This window comes from Carica papaya, chromosome 6, assembly GCF_054855325.1.
Source record: "Carica papaya isolate Zhongbai chromosome 6, ASM5485532v1, whole genome shotgun sequence".
In the NCBI taxonomy this organism is placed as follows: Eukaryota; Viridiplantae; Streptophyta; class Magnoliopsida; order Brassicales; family Caricaceae; genus Carica; species Carica papaya.
In genome coordinates, this window is record NC_142314.1 from 3,380,281 (window position 1) to 3,398,661 (window position 18,381).

The 18,381-nt window shown below is 33.7% G+C and overlaps 3 protein-coding genes across 5 annotated transcripts; 2 read left to right on the forward strand and 1 right to left on the reverse strand.

Moving 5' to 3' along the window:
• The first annotated feature begins 3,711 nt into the window (after nucleotides 1-3,711).
• Nucleotides 3,712-4,877, forward strand: LOC110816414 (glycine-rich protein 2). Its single transcript, XM_022044595.2, has one exon. The coding sequence runs from the start codon at nucleotides 3,844-3,846 to the stop codon at nucleotides 4,468-4,470; it is 627 nt and encodes a 208-aa protein (XP_021900287.1). The 5' UTR covers nucleotides 3,712-3,843; the 3' UTR covers nucleotides 4,471-4,877.
• Nucleotides 4,878-7,519: 2,642 nt separating this feature from the next.
• LOC110816564 (auxin transporter-like protein 5) lies at nucleotides 7,520-11,452 on the reverse strand. The gene is made up of 8 exons (XM_022044806.2): nucleotides 11,004-11,452; nucleotides 10,707-10,892; nucleotides 10,409-10,521; nucleotides 10,060-10,243; nucleotides 9,652-9,749; nucleotides 8,941-9,148; nucleotides 8,551-8,808; nucleotides 7,520-8,048 (listed from the first exon to the last, which is right to left on the reverse strand). Exons 1-8 carry the CDS (start codon nucleotides 11,157-11,159, stop codon nucleotides 7,776-7,778), a joined length of 1,476 nt encoding a protein of 491 aa, XP_021900498.1. The 5' UTR covers nucleotides 11,160-11,452; the 3' UTR covers nucleotides 7,520-7,775.
• Nucleotides 11,453-14,944: 3,492 nt separating this feature from the next.
• LOC110816555 (uncharacterized protein At2g29880-like) lies at nucleotides 14,945-17,920 on the forward strand. 3 transcript variants are annotated; one of them, XM_022044791.2, is made up of 4 exons: nucleotides 14,945-15,400; nucleotides 16,488-16,838; nucleotides 16,913-16,985; nucleotides 17,069-17,920. In XM_022044791.2, exons 2-4 carry the CDS (start codon nucleotides 16,503-16,505, stop codon nucleotides 17,551-17,553), a joined length of 894 nt encoding a protein of 297 aa, XP_021900483.1. In that variant the 5' UTR covers nucleotides 14,945-15,400; nucleotides 16,488-16,502; the 3' UTR covers nucleotides 17,554-17,920. The 3 variants fall into 3 exon arrangements, with proteins under 3 accessions (XP_021900483.1, XP_088077873.1, XP_088077872.1); XM_088221747.1 differs by having other exon boundaries at nucleotides 14,945-15,316; XM_088221746.1 differs by having other exon boundaries at nucleotides 14,945-15,150.
• Nucleotides 17,921-18,381: the final 461 nt, after the last annotated feature.

Below are 18,381 nucleotides of genomic sequence, written 5' to 3' on the forward strand. Positions count from 1 at the left end.
TTTTCAGTCAACCGATGCCCTTTAACGTATTTTCTCGCAGGGATTAGTATAAAACCGGCTGAATTTGCCTGAAAACGACCAAAAACAACCGACCCGAGGTAAACCGCTGCCGCGAACGGTAATACTGTCTCCGGAGCACGGCCGAGCTACCATACTAGAATTTCAGAATTGACGAAAAAGGGTTCCTAATACTGATTTTGGATTTTTTGGGATATTTTTAGGTACTTGAAGCGCATTTTAAATCTTGAATAAAAATTCAAAGAACCCGGAGACCACTAGTATGTGTAGTCAAAAGTTAGCATTTTGGACATCAGTTTGAGTAAGAATCCCTCACTTTATTTCATGTAAGAAATTGAAGTATGATTTTAAATAATATGGTCTTTTGTGAAACTTAGAACAACATTCATAACTAATTACAGGTTACTAATGGATTCAGAACCGGTTATTTACTATTGTTTACTATGTTTAATCGATTGTCTGAATTTACAGTTTTTAAATGCATGATAATACACTAAAATTGGTATGATGATGTGATTGTATTCCTTTTGATGCATGTTTTGCTTGTTTTAAGTGATTACGGTTGAACTAGAAAACTGGAAATTAAAGGTAAATGAAAAATTATTTGATTAAGTGGATGGATGAAACGATAGCCTTACTGGATATCATGAGAGATGGTGGACGGACTGGGTATATAGAGAACCTTATCGTGAACGTTGTTTCATACCGGATGGGGTATCGAGGTTTGGTAATTTGATGCTCATACCGGACGAGGTATGGGGATGACTCGTTTCATCCCCATACCGGACGAGGTATTGATGGATTGTATTTTTTGGCGCTCACACCGGACGGAGTATGGGGACGACCCGTTAATTGAAAATGTAAAAAAAATAGTTCACGTGTAACGATGACATTCCTACAGATCCCTATGCATACCAGTATAATAATAAAAGGGAAGGTTGTTGTTCCGACTGATCGTATATGAAATTATGATATGTGTTATGTTATTGACTGTATAGGTTTTTTTTGGGTAATTTCGCTAAGGTAAGTATGCGGTAAATAATTTTATTTATAACAAACGAATTTACTTAAATTAAGAGTTCCATTAGTTATTTTTATGATTTATATTATCCTTTATTTATGTGTCAGTGAGTATCGTGATATTGTTACTTTGGATAGTGTAACTCACTCTTTCATCAATCATTTCATATCAAGAGAACCACGACCCAGAGCCCGATCTAGAAAAAGATTGCGAGTAGGACATTCAGTTCGTTTACTTTTAATTTATTTTTTTAGTTATTAGTTGTTCTTTTATAATTGTTATTCTCGTAAGCCTTATTTGGTACTTTCAGTTATTGTGTAAGGAATGTAAACCCTAATTTATTATTTTACTTCCACACTAAATTTATAATTTATCACATTTGGAGTTCGTGGATCGTTACAATATTGTTTAACAAATTTATATAGATTTTTTTTATTACTTACTAAGCTATAAAATAAACACAGTAACCAAAATTCATAAAGAAAAAAAAAATTATTTTCAAACTTAACTACTATCAGATAACATTTTCATTTATAAAAACACGACTTCCATATAAATATGTAAAACGTACATAAATATGTACAATTACCAATATTAACAGAAAGAGATTAAAAAAAATACAATGGCTTTGCTACGACAATGATGACATGAAAAAGATTTGCTTACAACAAAGAGCTCGAATCTTACATCGTCTCTTATAGTGCTCACATATAATTAACATAAACAATAATTTGACGAGTAAATAGTAAGTGTACGAGAGTAAATATTATGTTTAATATGAACTAAATGAGGATAAATTATCATTAAACCAAACAAAAAAGAAAAAAAAAATCATTACATGAGGGAACAAGAAATATCGAATTGAATGCACTTATTTCTTAACAATAATTTAAGAATATAATAATGTATAACTATTTGATATTATAGTAAGATTGTCAAATCTCTTAACAATCATCTACTTGATTACTAATTAAAATGGTATCTTTTGTAATAAAACAAAACCAAAAGTCATATCTTATTTTTTAAGTTAAAAGGGTATTTTCTTAATTATTCTTAAATAAAATATATATTTCTTATACATAATTTATCAACAAATTAAAATATTATTTTTATTCAAATATTTATTCGATAAAACCTGGTTTTTTCGTTTAATTAATGAAAAATTAATTTCAATATGGAATTACAAATTTAAACTCACCAGAGTTTGAATCAGCATGCGGAGTGGAGTTATTTGCTTATAAACATTTTGTACTGCAAATAAAATTAGCGAAAACAAACGTATCACCCGTGGGTGACTGAAGCCGAGAAAGGCCCAATAGAACGGAGGTCCCCCCACAATAAATTCATTTTGGGATCATAATTTTTGTGGCATATATGTGGGTTCCCCCCCTTATTTAATGCTGATAATGACTATTCAACAATTCATAAAATATATGTTTTTTTATTTATTTATTTATTGAACATTTCAAATAGAATTCATCATTAAAAAATTTGTAAAATTAATTACTAAGATTTGTTTTTATTATAAAATTTATCCAAATTATGAATTATGACGACACTAAAATATATAATATATAAATTAAACTAGTTTTATTTTCTTTTTAAATATTGTAAGTCGGGCTATGACTTACTTGTAATAGTCACATTCTTCATGATGATATACGCATAGAAACTTGAACTCCTTGCCCCTTTTAAATAGACAACGACTCATTGTGAGGTCCAATCCAATCCTTATTATAAAATTGAAAAAATTAATCCAATCTTGGACCCTTCACTATGCCTTTTTGACTAGTCTTCGAACTTTCCAATTTTTTATTTCCAATAATTATTTACTTGAATATTAATATTTTATATATGGTATTTTAAATTATTTCTAATAATTATTTAACTGAATAATTGGTGAGATTATCAAATTTAATTACGTGAGTAATAGAATTACAAGATTTTTAAATATAAATTAAAAAAAACACAGTACGAATTTGAGTACGGTGAATTAGCGAAAATTGTGATAGATTGGATCGTCCTTTCAAGAGATTTCTGAGGAGGGTCCCGCATTGCGTCCTCGTGTACACCTGGCCTGGTGGGGTCTATTTTAATTCGACGACACCGTATTGTCTCCTATAAAGCATGAAATTATTTTTCCGATTTATAATATGTTTTTATTTATTTATTTTTTAAACTAACAAAAATTAAATTGAATTAAATTAATTAATTAATATACTTAATATATCTATTTTTTTATATTAACTATACTGCTTTATTAATATTATTCTTCTGTCCCTAAACCCAACGTGCCCCACGTTCCTCACATTAGATGTGTTCCTTTTGGCTACATGGAAAACATCAAAACTCATCCGGCCCCAGGAAGTGAAAATAAAATTGATTAATTATTTTTCGAAAAGAATATTATTTTATTTTGAGTTAAAATTTTAAACTATTCAACTTCCAAATCGAATCCGACGGCCGTGATTCATTCTCCCGGCAGATCCCCAGTCGTTGAAATCGCATACTTGTTTTACGAAGATCCAAATCACGCAGGTAAAAGGCTTGAAAACACAGCCGTTTCAGCCCAAAAAGGATAACAACCGGGCCCCACTCGATTTTCAAAATGCTGACGTGGCACTCACACCATTTCCAATCTCCCAGCAATATAAAGTAGGCAGTCCCCCCACCCCCACCACCCACTCCCTTGTATGTAGCGAGATAGGAGAGAGAAATTTGTTTGGTTCTGTTAGTTTGCTGGCAGAGGTTTTTTTTCTTTTTTTTCTTTTAGGGTTAGGGTTTTTTCGAGGAGGAGATCTAAGATGAGTAGTGGCGGGGAGAGATTGAGTGGGAAGGTCAAGTGGTTCAATGATCAGAAGGGGTATGGTTTCATTACCCCTGATGATGGCGGAGAAGATCTCTTTGTCCACCAGTCCTCCATCCGCGCCGAGGGTTTCAGGAGCCTTGGCGAGGGCGAACAGGTAGAGTTCGTCATCGAGACCACTGATGGTCGAACCAAGGCCGTAGATGTCTCTGGTCCTGATGGAGGCGCCGTCCAGGGAAGCAGCAACCGCGGAGGCGGCGGAGGCGGCGGAAGGGGAGGACGAGGTGGCGGTGGATACGGTGGGGGCGGATACGGCGGGGGCGGATACGGTGGCGGTGGTGGTTATGGAGGAGGGGGCGGATACGGTGGAAGAGGAGGCAGAGGCGGAGGTGGTTATGGTAGTAGTGGCTATGGAGGAGGCAGCGGAGGCGGCGGAGGCGGTGGTGGTTGTTTCAGGTGTGGTGAGATGGGGCATATGGCGAGGGACTGCTCTCAAGGCGGAGGTGGTTACGGCGGAGGTGGAGGTGGGAGATATGGAGGCGGAGGTGGCGGCGCCGCTGGGAACTGCTACAACTGTGGCGAGGGTGGGCATTTCGCCAGAGACTGTCCAAACAGTAGTCGTTGATCTTCTGAAGGAACCCCAAGAGTAGAGAAAGGTAGGTTTGTCTCTTCAGATCTACGTTGATTCTCTCTTGGGTATACCTTATGTTGGTCTTTTATCGGTTTTATGGCACCTGGTGATCGGTTAATTTAATTTTAGCATGGTTGGGTTTTCGCATTAGGGTTTTTTTATTAGGATCTCGGTTTCCGAAGGATGATCTGGCTGATGGTTCGGTCATCTCTTGAATTTCTTAATTTTAGTCTTTAAAGGTCTGGTCTGCTTGTAATGGGGCTTTTTTTAGGAGCAGTAGAGAGAAATGATGATGGTGATTATATAATTTCTCAACAAATCATGGATGTTTAAACTCTCACTGTTGATTTTAAAGTGTTAATACACATATATAAGAATACAAGCTGGTTTGGTTTTCCCCACTGTCTTCTCTTATCTCTCTTTAACCTGCATTCATATTCTGATTCATCGTTACTCATTTGTTTGCTCAGAATCAGATGCCTGTGAAATTCTTTTAAAAAACCCCATCTGGGTTTGCCATTAAATGACTGTCTTGATGTAAATGATGGAATTGGATGTTAATCGTTGATGGGTTTGTTTTCTTTCTCATAAGGTTTCTCTGATTTGTTGTAATTATCTGTTTAGGGATGGTGTAGGGTCAAGATTTTTGTAGATTGATTATGTGCTTCTTTTTCTTGTGGTGTTTAGAAAGAGTGTAGGGAGTGATTTGTGCATAAACCATGTGAATAATGCAACCCAAAGCTACTACCCAATTATGGAAGCTTGCTGTTTCATAGTGGTTCTTGGTTGGACTACTGGTCAATTTCTGGTTGACCCCTTTTTCTTTTTTCTATTTTGTTTGTATTCGATGATAACCTCTCCTCCACCGAATATGGTTATATATTTTATATATAACCAGTATCTTAAAGGCCTTGCGTGTACTATGCAAAAGAAAATATATAGATGTGGATGTGGATATTGTGAAGAATATTTGTATGGTAACCCAATGGAGTCTGGACATGTTCATATTTTGGCATCATCCAGGGGTTGCAGTTGAATAATCCTGTCGATAATTACGATTGGCTGCCGATTACTGATGTTTCGAACGATTTGTTTATGCCATTAAAAGGTATAATCTGGATACGGATTCTAAATCACTGAGACTAATTGTTTTGAGAAGTAACCATTTTTAGTTAAATTTGAAGTCTTAGAACATTTGATTGATCTCAAATATTATGGATGTCCTAGTTTTTCTTTTGTGGGTTTAAGAGAGTTTCATTTGGGTTTCTTCAATTAGCTACTACTTATATTCAAAATATAAGTATCTCTACTCTTAATTTCTTTTCACCTAATGGTGAAGTTAGCATTAATTATAAGAATGCATCAGGGTGTGTCTAGTTTGCCACTTGAATTCTCTTAAACATTAATTAAGAAACAGCCTTCATAATCTTTAGTACCCATTTATTTTCTAAACCAAGTAAAAGAAAATGTAATTTTTTATTTATTCACCCTTAGAAGACAAATATTTCTCTTGTACCCAGATCTTCAACCATACATAAACACATCAATAACCCAACCCACTTTGCCTAATCCATAATCTTTAATACCCATTTATGTTATAATTACCCATATATATATATATCCATAGTTGTGCTCTCTTATATTATTTATATTAAGCATGATATTATTTAACAGTTGGTGTAGTTAGAGAAAGGAGAGATCTATGATATCTTCCTAAAAAGGAGAATCATCGTAATTAAAACATATAAAATCTATAAATGCTTCGAAAATAAAATTTAAATACATCACATTGACACAAGAAACCGTGTTTTTTAAAATTATAAAAAGATTAGTTTTGAACAAAATTTCGTAATTTGCTGGAACCTAGAGTCAGAGAGAGATGGTTGGTCTGGTCTGGTCTGCAATAGTCAATCCATATAGATGTTTTATGGCCAAGGCTTTTAAAAAAAATTCTGGTGAGCCCATTTTGAGAAAAATAAATTTGTGTTAGATCCAAGAAACGGGCAAATCACTTACTGGATAATTCCAAGATACTTCATTTTATTTTATCACAACATATAATTTCCAATTTCCAATTTTGAAACAGAACTAAAAAAGAAAAGCAAGAAAAAGTTAATGTCTCTCGCCAAGTCTATATCTCGTTAGCATTGCCTTATTGTCTAACGAATAATGGGTATTATATACATATCTATACATACATATCTATATATCTATATCTATACATGTGTGGGGGAAAGTGAAAAAAGAGCAGCCTTTGTTTTCTTCTTTTTGGAGGTCGCATGCTCTCATGTTTGTGTGCGTATGAACCACCCTTTTCCATTGTATAGTACATTATGAGAGATGCTTAGATTCTCTCATCATATTATATATTTTGCACAGCTCCCCCCCCCCCCTCTCTCTCTCTCTCTCTCTCTGTATGTATGTGTGTGTGTATATATATATATGTAAAGAAGAGGTTAAGCTTTACCAGTATATCAATAATAGTTTCCATTCCCTAGCCAATACGTTATTCATTCCTGTAGTTATTTGGTAGTTTTGTCCATACAGGCTTTTTTCACTCTCTTATATCTTTAATCATGGAAAAAGAAGACATGCTTTTAAAGCTTGAATATATTTTATCTACGTACATATTTATAGATACTTTTTACAGCATTCATGCAGTCTAACTTTTACTTGATGAATGATCATTTTCAAGCGTGATCGGTAATCAACCAAGCTCCTTGATCTTTGTACCTAAGTTGGAGAGTAATGTATTTATATAGAGACCAAAACTCAAACCTATATACATATATATATTACACATATATAACATTGATGTGTCAATTAGGATATAACAGGGTCTGGCAGAGCTTTAAGAGTGGCGCAGGTAGATCTTGAGGGGGGAAAGGAATCCATATATTTCTTATGGTGGGGTATACATGTAATTATGCAGAATTAGCGTTTGATATCCTTAAAACCTAATCGGTGTGGGCTTAATATTCATTAACATGATTAAAAATCAATTAACCCTTAATCCTCAAAAAATCACATGGTAAATTGGTAATTTGCGTTGTGTAACACCCAAATATTAACTCCATTATATAGATTTGAGTGATTAAGCATTTTAACTCCAAAGATTTAAAAAAGAAAAAAAGTACAAATTCTTCTTCTCTGTTTCTCTTTTCAATCTAGTACAACCCTTTTTTCTCTTCCTCTTAAAATGCACAACAACCTCTCTATGCTAAAAACCCTTACTCTGCATCTCCAAACGCGCTTGACTCCACTTCATCCTGGCACTAACAATTGTTGGTGTGTCGGAATCAAAGGCCGCGAGTGTGGTTCCCGAGGTGGTGGAGCGGCGGAGGTGCCGCCGCAACGGTGCCGTTTTGGTGGTGAGTCAACGATGACGGAGGAGGGCATTGGTAGCACTTGGTGAATAATCCAAACGTGTCGATCTGGTGTATGAAGTTTGTCATGCTCGCCCACCCACCGAATCCGAACCCAACGACCAGTACCCACACCACAATGAAGATATTGATCGTGTACGTCCCAACCCATTGACCTACGAATCTTGGTGGCTGCTCAACTGCGTTCTGCACAATCACAACCGTCCATCAGGTCAACAAAATAATATAAGTCAAGTCATCCATCGGTCGGATACGATTAACTAAAAGGGTCCCACGTATTATGAGGTGGCAGCAAATCAAGAAAAGACAGTTTATAGGGTACTCCCCCCAAATAAGGGAGGTATCAGGTACGGACAGATATTCTGCCTCATTGTTGCAGCACGAATCTCGCGCCTTTGGATCTCCTTTTTGGGGAAGCAAAACTGAAAGAACATTAAAACGGTGTAGTATCGGGTGACGAGAAAATTAATTAATTATTTTTTCTTCATCTGCTACACAGCAACCACACGCTACCTCTCTGTTCTCTCTCGCTTAATCTTCGCACATTAATAATGTAACGGACACCAATTAATCACATGTCTGTCAAGCATTTGACTTCAACGAGCTTCAGAACACGCGGCATTCTCTAATTGGGAAGTTTCTCAAGTTTTGTGATTGGATTGGAGAATGCTAGGGTGTAGGGAGTTACCTCGCGGGCGGCGGCTGATTTGAAGGTGAAGATGTGGGCCAGGGCGGGGATGATGTAGACGGTGAAGCTGACGAGGAGAGATCCGACGGTGGAATTGATAGGTCCGAAGAAAGGGAAGATGATGGCGAGGAACCAGATGGGGATGACCACAGGCAATCTAGCTGCTGCTCGCTTGCACAGACTCTTGCATTCGTGCATGCCGATTGCTTTCTCCCACACAAAATACAGGGGCGTGCATGCAAATCCAAATGTTATGAACTGCAAAAAAAATAAAAAATAAAAAATAAATAAATAAATAAATTTTATTTAATTTTGGATTTTACTTAAAAATCTAAAAATAATAATAATAATAATTTTATTGAAGGTAAACGTGGGGGAAATTATAATTACCTGGTGGATGAGCATCAAAATGACAGCCATGTCTCGGAAAGGTGATTTTGGGAGAAGAGAAAAAGCATTGGAGTGGTTTAGAAGCATGTCTCCGAATGCCCAGTAAACGGCTGCGGCAGACGGGAGTGTCAGTGTGAGCACATACACTGTAGCCAACAAGTATATTGCCTTGAACCTCTGTGGCTTCCACATTGCGTGCATTATCTCCCTGCAACATCAATTAATTTTGTCCACCTCTTTAAATTCAATTTTCCTATTTTCTTTTTTAAAAAAAGATTATTACTCAATTAATACAAAATTTAAAACTAAAAAATTAAAATAGAAATTGAAAGCAGAACCATGATTGGGTATTTACTTTCTCACGATAGAAAAAGCAAAATGACCGAAGGATCATTATTGGCTTTCTCTGTTGAAAAGAAAAGTAAGAGGGGGGGGGGTCAAATAAAAAAGCACAGTACCTTTTTGCCTCCCACGCCTACCGAGGGCAATTTCGTAATTCAATACAAAAAACTTTATATAGATTGGTCAGCAGATCTGACGGTCAGATCAGGTTCTGAGGAATTGAAGGTTGCGTCATTTTCAAATTAAAAAAAAAAAAAAAAGGCTGGTTGTAGTTTTAAGTAAAAAAAATAATTAATGAAAAAATTGGGGCAGATTTGTAAATAACGTAAAGGACGTGAAATCTTTGTAAATTCAAAACTTTTGTCTTACACAGTGACAGCATGTCCCCCAAATGTATAGAGAATGTTTGTGGCCCCAGTGAAATATAACACAAGCTTGGTCGGACCTGAGTGCTTGACTCCCTCAACCTGCGTTAGATAAATCCAAATCAAAATCCATAATTGTAATTATAAAATTAATTATTAACTTAATTGATAATTGATTAACAATTCGTGGGCTTTTAAGTAATTTTCATTCTAAGTCTTGACAAGAGATGAGACAACTTGTCTTCGTTTGACCCAATTCAAACCCAGCATCTATTAGACACTGCTCATTTTTCATGTCACATGTGTCCGTCCAGAGTTTGCAATAAAAAAATCTGGGAAAAATAATAATACGAACTGATGAATAATTATGTCAAGAAACTAATTAGAAAAACTATATAAAAAATAGGATTACCTGGCCGTGGAGGAGAGAGGCAATGGTGAGGTACCAAGCAGTGTAAGTAGTCATCAAGAGACCAAGAAAAGACCAGATTCTGTAGTTGTGAAATGAAGGGATAAACACTGTGGTGGCACAACAAGCCCCAAATATGTATGTCCAAGTTCTCTTGTCCAGATTATCATTTATGTAATATATGTTGCTGCATAATCATAGTTAAATTATTATTATCATACGTATATTTTCACCAAATCTGTCAGATTACAACTACGGAAGCTTTATATGCATGTACAGAGAAAAGCAAAGAGCTTCATGCATGTGTACATATGTATACTATATATATATATGTGTGTGTGTGTGGACAGACCTTGCACAAGCTATGAGCTGAATGACAGATCCAAACAGAAGAAAAGTGCAATTAAATGCCAAACCCACGTTCCTCCAATGCTTTCCAAGAAGACCATCAAGAACTTCAAACCACTGAATTTTTAAAAAATAAAAATAAAAAAGACACAGAAAAACATGAAAACCCATGTTAGATTTCTGCCTTAAAGTAAGAGAACTACTGTCATTTTTATGTCAACCTGTTTCTCACTTTGAATTTTCTATTCAATTTCAATGTGTGATTAGCAAGATCTTAATTAAAATTAATTTATTTTAATTACCTGGATAACATGGTTTCTGAAATCTACTTTCTCCCTTTCCTTTCTTGTTCTGTATTCTACATAGAGTATGCTGATCAGATAAGCCGTCCAGCTACCCATTAAGCCATAGAAGAGTTGGAAGATTAACCCCGAAACCATTCCCAGCTGGGAAAATGAATATGGCAGTGTAAGCAACACTTGCGCCACCTGCAACACAAATACAAACATATATAAATGATCAACAAAACACCTCACTAGCTCTCTGTGTGTGTATATATATATATATATATATATATATGAGAAGTGAATAACATAAACCTGATTTGAAGCACAACTGAACCAGGCATCATAAACAGATCCGCCATGCCAGAAAAACTTGGAAACTCTTGACTTAATGTCCCTTGGCTTCCCTTCAGTTTCCATCTCCACGTAGTTTCCAACTATCACTGTCTCCGCCACCTTATCAGTCGCCATTCCCCTCTCTCTCTCTCTTTCTGTTTTTCTTCTTCCGATCACCGACTATATTTATATCTGTTAGATATCAACCTTAACCTGGAGTTGTATTAATGGGTGCCAACTACAATACTGTGAGCTTACTGCTTAGTACAGTTCGTTTTGTCTAGACATGAGGAGGGTTAACGAGAATGAGAATGCGAATGTGAGGAGGGAGATAGATACAAGGTGTATATATATACACAGGGAGAAGTTCTCGATGGATGAGAAAGACTGTGTTTGAAAGGTAGTGTAGAGAGGTGGGTTTTGGGAAGCGAGTAAATCCACTTTTGGGAGCATGAAGCTTTTTGTTCTTTTTCAAAAATAATTTTGGGGTTTTGTTGGGTTGTTTGACGAAATATTTAGAAAGTTGAGCCCTTTTCTGTAATTAAATATTTTATTTTTTGTTCTTTAGCTAATGATTAAAAATTAAATTAGTATTATCACGTTTTGGAGAAGTAATCAACCATTTAGAAAGCGTGATTAAGCTTGTCCGCACGAGCGGCTCTCCCCGCTTCCCGAGCTAATTATAATTTTTACCGCACTAATTAATCCTTTTTATAATTTACCCCCCCATTTTTTACTATTCATCTATTTATTCAATTCTTCATTCTTTTTAGTTAAAATTTACTATAATTTACTTTCCTTTTCATCTTAATTATTTGATTTTTTTTTTTTACTAAATTAAGAATTAAATGGGAAGATTTTGGGAAAATAAAATTGTAGAAAAACAAGGTACATAGGGGAAGAGAAGATGTATACTTATATATATATATATATGTATAGAAGTAAATAATAATAAGGTAGTGAAGGAAATTATAACAAAGTAGACCGCATGATTGCAGGGGAAGGGGCGTGGTCGCTTTATAAGCAGAAGAAAGCTGCTTTTCTCACATGGACTCGATAATCCCTCTCAAGCCCAAACCCCAAAATTCCAATTTCACATGCCTTCCCCCTACATATATATACATATTCCAATTTCACATACCATAATTAGAATTTTAAAAATCTTAAAACCACTTAAAATTAATATAATTTCATATTATAATTAATATTTATTTAATTAAGCTGTATATTAATTGTATTATTAAGGCCACGTTTGCTTTATGAACATTTAAATATAATAGGCAAATGGAGACTTGTTTTGTCACGTGGCCATTGGTGACAAAACATCCTTAATTATTTTATTATGTTTTTGTAAAAATAATTTTATACAAATACCATTTATTTTCTTAATTTTGTATTATTTTCTTTTTGCCAATTTTTTGCAAATATGTTTGTACCGAGATATTCCCTTGCTTAGATTAAAAGTGTTACTTAGCTAAATAATAATTTATATTTAATTTACACGAATTATAATAATTAAATTACAAAGAATAAAATTATAATTTACCCCAAAAAAAAAAAAAATTCCATTTAGATCTTTGTACATTTGCAATATGGAATTACCCTCTTAAGTAATTAATACAATTCAAATTAAATAATCTCTAATAAAAGGCATATATATATATATATATATATAGATATTAAGGGGGACCAGAAACATTCCACTGTAGCCACTGTCTCCTTGACTAATTGCATAATGGAACCCCCTCACACCACGCTCCTCCTTCTTACTAATAATTAATCAAAATTAGAATTAGGAAGACACGAGACAACATCACTTTCCTTTTTTTGATTGCTTCAAATCATTTCTGTCTTCACCCTATTCTTTTTTCTTTTTCACTCTACTTAAACTGCTTCTTCTTCATTCACAGATACACTTAACTTTTTTTTTTTTTTTTGTTTTTCTTTTTAACTGCTTCTTTAAACAGTAATTTTTTTTTTTTTTATAAAAAAGAAAAAATGGAATAATAATAATTGCTGTGTAAATATTTATTACCAAATGTTGCGAGATAGCACGCGGGAGGAGGTGGTGGAATGTGTACAGTCAGTCAATAATAATTGTAATTATTAAATATCCAAAGGATTGGAAATTGTTCTTTTTTACCACACAAAAAAAAAAAATCATCATACCATACTCATTTAAACACACCCTTTATAAAACACAAAATCCTCGTGCTAATCAAATCCTTAACAGCCTTTTTAATTAAGTTAATTATGATTTTTTGCTCTTAATTATCATCATATATACACAATAATTACCTTCAACAAAACTATTTGAATTTGATTTATACATGTAACATTTCAATACCCACAATGGCTGTGCTCAAATTTCACTATAATTTTATAAATAATAGCCTAAATTGATGTTTACTCAAATGGGTCAAATCTATTTCTCTATAATTCAACCCTCTCTCTCTCTCTCTGCTCTATGTAATGAACAAATTGTTGTGTGGTCCCTTTTGTTTGATGAATGATGATCGGAGAAGATATGAACAAAACCCTTTTTCAAAAAACCTGCATTGACTTGGGATTTCTACAAAAATTACAATTACAACATGGGTCATGCTTATTCATTTTGTTTGTTGATTATCAAGTTTTGGTCAACTCCAAATTAACTTTAAAGCTATGGAGTGTGTGTGTGTGTGTGTGTAAGTATATATACACACTTACATTTATATTTTTGGAGCCATGTATATTCAAGAAACACCAATGATGGTGGGATTCTCTTTTTCATGACCTCCATTTTTTTTTATCTCTTTATGGCCTCCATTTTTGGAAGCATTATGTTTAGGGCCAAAGAATCCTATATTCAAAAAGAAGATGTTTTGTTTCTTGTTTCAATTAATATTCTCTTTTTATTATTATTATTTTTCTTTTTTGCCTTTGTTTTATACAACCAAAGCTGCCAAATTTCACCTCAATGTCCAAGAATATTAAACCAATTTGTCTTGTGGGTAAATTTTCTTGCCTTTTTAACTGTTTCATTTCTTCTGTTACTTGATTTTTACCCCATTTAGCCTTGTAAATTACTATAGAATATTTTGTGTTAAAATTCTTTATTTTTTTACTTTTTTTATAGTGAAGGTATTATTTTAGGATATTATATTTTTTGTCACATTACTGTTTAATACACGTTTACACGGAATAATAACTACTATTTAAATTAAACATTTTATACTAACGTTTACGATATTTTAATGACGTTGCAGTGATTAAATTGATTTTAAGCCCTAATAAATTTTATTATATTTCTGAATAAATTTAAATATTTTATAATGAATAAATTTTATTAGTTCGGATAGTTATAAAAAAAAAATTTAACACAAATTCGAAAAAAATGCAATTCAACACAAAATTATATAAATTTTAGCCATTAACTTGGAAAACAATTGTAAGAGAAGCAAATTAGAAAGGATAAATGAATGTGTCGAAGACTTTCGAACCTTAATAAAGTTTAAATGAAGAGTTGAAAAACACATTGATGCAAATGTTGCAAAAACCCAACTTCAAAATTTCATGCTCTACACAATCATTTATAACTATTATTTTTGTTTACCAATAATCATGGTAACATAAAAAGTGCTCATGTTATAGACATTATCATCCATCAACTCATTGCAATTACGACTTTTTAAATATTAAAAAACATATTTTTATAATATTTATTAATTAAATTTTAAGAATCGATTCCCCTATTAAATAACTATAATGTTATTATATTAAAATTAATTTAATTAAAAATGTTTTATTTTTCAATTAATATGTTATCATAAGAAAATTTGATGATTTTTTTTTTTTTTTTTTTTGAATTGTCATATATTAATTTCAATGTGTCCGGTCCAAGTACTCACAAAGGCACAACGAGCCCAAGAATTTAACGGTCCGATTCGCTAGGCCCAGATTGAAAATACTCGCGGGGGATTGACTGCCTAGACATGTCAAACATACCAACGGATGAGATCATCTTATCAAAATCTCTTTCGATGAGGTGGCAGCACATGATTGAAGAACACCCGCAGAAACAATATTTATAACGGCACTCGCGCGCGACATGCGGGTCACTGGGGCTCCGGTGAAGGGAAATTGGGTAATTTCTTAATTTCATCTTCTGTTCCGGCCATTTACTTGTTTAGATTTAAGTTTTAGTCCTGCTTGGTTGCTGAGAAACTGAGAGAAAATGAAGTGAATTTGAGTGTTTCCGTTACCTAGTCAGCCCCAATAGGAAGCATTTACTTTTTGAAGCTGATCGCTGGGTAAACTCTAGTAATCATATTATTACGAACCCTTTCCTTTTCTTTTGGTTTGGTGTTCTCGGATTTCCTCAGTTTTCAAAACCAGTAAGTTGTCTGGGAACTTTCAATATGAAAGTTTAGCATCTGTTTCGGGTTTGGTTGATTGGTTGTGCGATTATGTTTATTGAGAAACTCATGTTTGATCTTGGATTTGGTCAATGGAATAGCTGACTTGAGTTTGGATTATTGTGATTAAGAGTAACAAAAGATGAAATTTGAGTTTTGGTGCCAGATTAGAACTCAGAAGCCTACATATATATTATATATTCATGTATGCAGTAGATAGTATGTAGGCAATTACGTGAATCTGTATGTGCGCCTGTGTATGTATATGCATATAATAGACTACCCGGGAGATGTTTTGGTTACAGGTCAAGTATATATAGATGGTAGATATGGAAATGGGATTGGTACAATTTGGAGGAGTCGTGGCTTTATGTTAATGGTCGTTTAGTAACTTGTAAGCAATAATCTACCTTGTTTATGCGCATTAGATAGATATAAGTTAGTTGTTCTGTAACTTCTGTTCCATGAAGAAGTGTAATCTCTGTGCTTTAAAATGTGCTTAGTAATACTGCATCCCTTGATGTTCTAGTCTAAATGTCCTTTGAAGTATGACATATCCTTCATCCTTTAAATGACTAAGGAGAGAATGCTTAAGAAATGAGAATTTGCATCTATTTCGTTAAGTTAAGATGCTAGTTTCCGATATAGTATTTAAGGTAATAATAACGGACCGGGGTCATAAACAATTTGTTTGTTCATAGAAGTTGCCTTCTTGGTTATTTTCGTCTGAGAGAATTTTCTAAGTTATATGTGTTTGCACTAGTTGTGTGATATTACATGTTTTTATAAAAAAATCGTTGTAAATGTTACTTTGTTGTTTTGTTTTATGTTTACTAGTAGACAAGGATTTTTGCAGAGTCAAATTTAGCCAATGTGGTTTTAGCTTTGTCGATCATTTTTCATGTTATGTTTGAGGATATATGACTCCTTCAACTTGATTGTCAGACAAGATAATTCTCTAAAGATATTATGAATTTTTTTGTTTCTGTAATAATTTTCAGATATTGTTTATTGATCAAAGAAAGAAATCTTAATTTCTTAGTTACTCCTTCCCTCTTAACTCTAGGTAATTGAGAGAATCATGATGTCCGCTGCACAAGATGGAATCCTAGGCCGACCTAAGGCTGAATGGACACCATCTCGTGATGCTTTCCTTGTTGGGATTTTCATCGAACAGCAAAATCGTGGGAGGACTGCCTACAATGAATTCAAAAGTGAAGTTATTAGATCTGCTACCCGCGATTTTAATAAGAAATTTAGCATGAATTTAGAAGAGAATCAGATTAAGAACCGCTACAATGTAATGAAGAAAGACTACGGTGTTGTTAAAACTCTACTTAGTAATCCTGATTTTTGTTGGGATGAAACAAGACAAATGGTGGTGGCTGATGATAAAGTTTGGGATAGCTATATTGCAGTAAGTACTTATAATACCTTCCCAATTCCTTTATGCAAACACATGAAGAATCTTACCAACTATATCTGTTATAGGTGCGAACTGAGGCAAGGCCTTTCCGGCGTAAGAGCTTCCCTCTTTATAAACAATTGTCTATAATATTTGAAGGTAAGTTTTCTTATAGCCTTCAATATTAGTCTTTAACTCTAGTGGGAATTAGTAATATCGTATTCACAGTACTCCAAATGTAGGAGAAAGAGTTACTGGAAAATGCCAATTTCCCAGTGGAATTCCTGAAGAGGGAAATAGCAATACAGAAACTGTGAGATCTTCAGATCCAACAAACTTACCTGCGCATTTAGTTGATGCTACTCCTGATTCTGATTCAATAGTCCGCGTAAACGAAACTCAACCAAAGAAGCGCAAATCTTGTGCACCAATGACACAAGGTGGCCGAAGGCAAAGAGCATGCTATGATGTTGGAGGGACAATTGAGAATGCCTTGTATGAAATGTTTTCCACAGCTCGATTGGAAGCTTTACAAAGAACTAATGCATCAGGTGACATAATATTCTATGGGAAGTGCCTGGAGGAGTTGCAAAAATTGGAAGAATTAGATGATGGTGAATTTATCAAAGCTGTTAATGTTCTGAAAGATGATAAGAATGCAGTTGCTTTCATGAAAATTAAAGGGCCTCGTCGTCTTGTTTGGTTGAGATCTCTATGTCAATGTTAGTTCTTAAATCTTATAATGAGTTTTAGGAAGGTCCTCCAAATTTCACAATCAATCCTTTTTTTTTTTTGTGGTAATCATACCGATTTTCAGCTCTCATCCAACGACGAAATTTTATGATTTGAGTTATAACTACTACTATTCCTCATGCCGAGAAAATACAAAATACTACAGTGCAAATTCAAATTCTTGACCTTGCTGTGCTAAGAGTGAATTCTTTTATTATTTGGGATCTCACTGCGGTTTACCTCGATAGCAATCTGTTTGTGTTGTATACTCAAAGAGAATTTTTCCTATCACTAGCATTTTCTCTAAGTTGTCGTCCCAAGAGTTTAGAATTTTGAAATGAATGTGTGAATTTATTTATTTATTTTTTGGAAGAGAATTTTTCACCATTTATTTATGTATATGGTGTACATATAGATGTTCTTTCTATACATGAAATTTTTTTAAAGTTATAAAAGATTAGATGGAATATAAAAGAATGAATTTACTTTAAAAAAGAAAACCACATGAACTCTTTGTTGTTTTCATTTCTATTTTAATTTTCTTTTTTTCCAAATGGCATGAAAGTAGAGAATAAGTATTCAAGATTGTTAATCTGGAGCCACAAAGTAAAATGACCAAACTATAAACAACTGTCCCTACCATTTAACCAATAATTAGTACTGATGTGTATATCTATCTATATACTTGTATGTATATATACATATATATATATGTAAATTATTAGATGTAATATAAAATAATCATCCTTTTCAAATTATTATTTGAATAATGCAATCTTAAATTGCTAAAAATAGAATAAAACAAAATTCTTTTAATTTTCGA

Excerpts from the sequence above, each read along its gene's own strand:
- LOC110816414 (XM_022044595.2), top strand. The coding sequence starts at position 3,844 with ATGAGTAGTGGCGGGGAGAGATTGAGTGGGAAGGTCAAGTGGTTCAAT.
- LOC110816564 (XM_022044806.2), bottom strand. The coding sequence starts at position 11,159 with ATGGCGACTGATAAGGTGGCGGAGACAGTGATAGTTGGAAACTACGTG. Across the intron at positions 9,149-9,651 it reads GGGGGACATGCTGTCACTGT|GGAGATAATGCACGCAATGT; the intron begins GTAAGACAAAAG and ends TTGATGTTGCAG. Across the intron at positions 8,809-8,940 it reads TTTTGATGCTCATCCACCAG|TTCATAACATTTGGATTTGC; the intron begins GTAATTATAATT and ends TTTTTTTTGCAG.
- LOC110816555 (XM_088221746.1), top strand. The coding sequence starts at position 15,115 with ATGCGGGTCACTGGGGCTCCGGTGAAGGGAAATTGG. Across the intron at positions 15,151-16,487 it reads CTCCGGTGAAGGGAAATTGG|GTAATTGAGAGAATCATGAT; the intron begins GTAATTTCTTAA and ends TCTTAACTCTAG. Across the intron at positions 16,839-16,912 it reads TTTGGGATAGCTATATTGCA|GTGCGAACTGAGGCAAGGCC; the intron begins GTAAGTACTTAT and ends TATCTGTTATAG.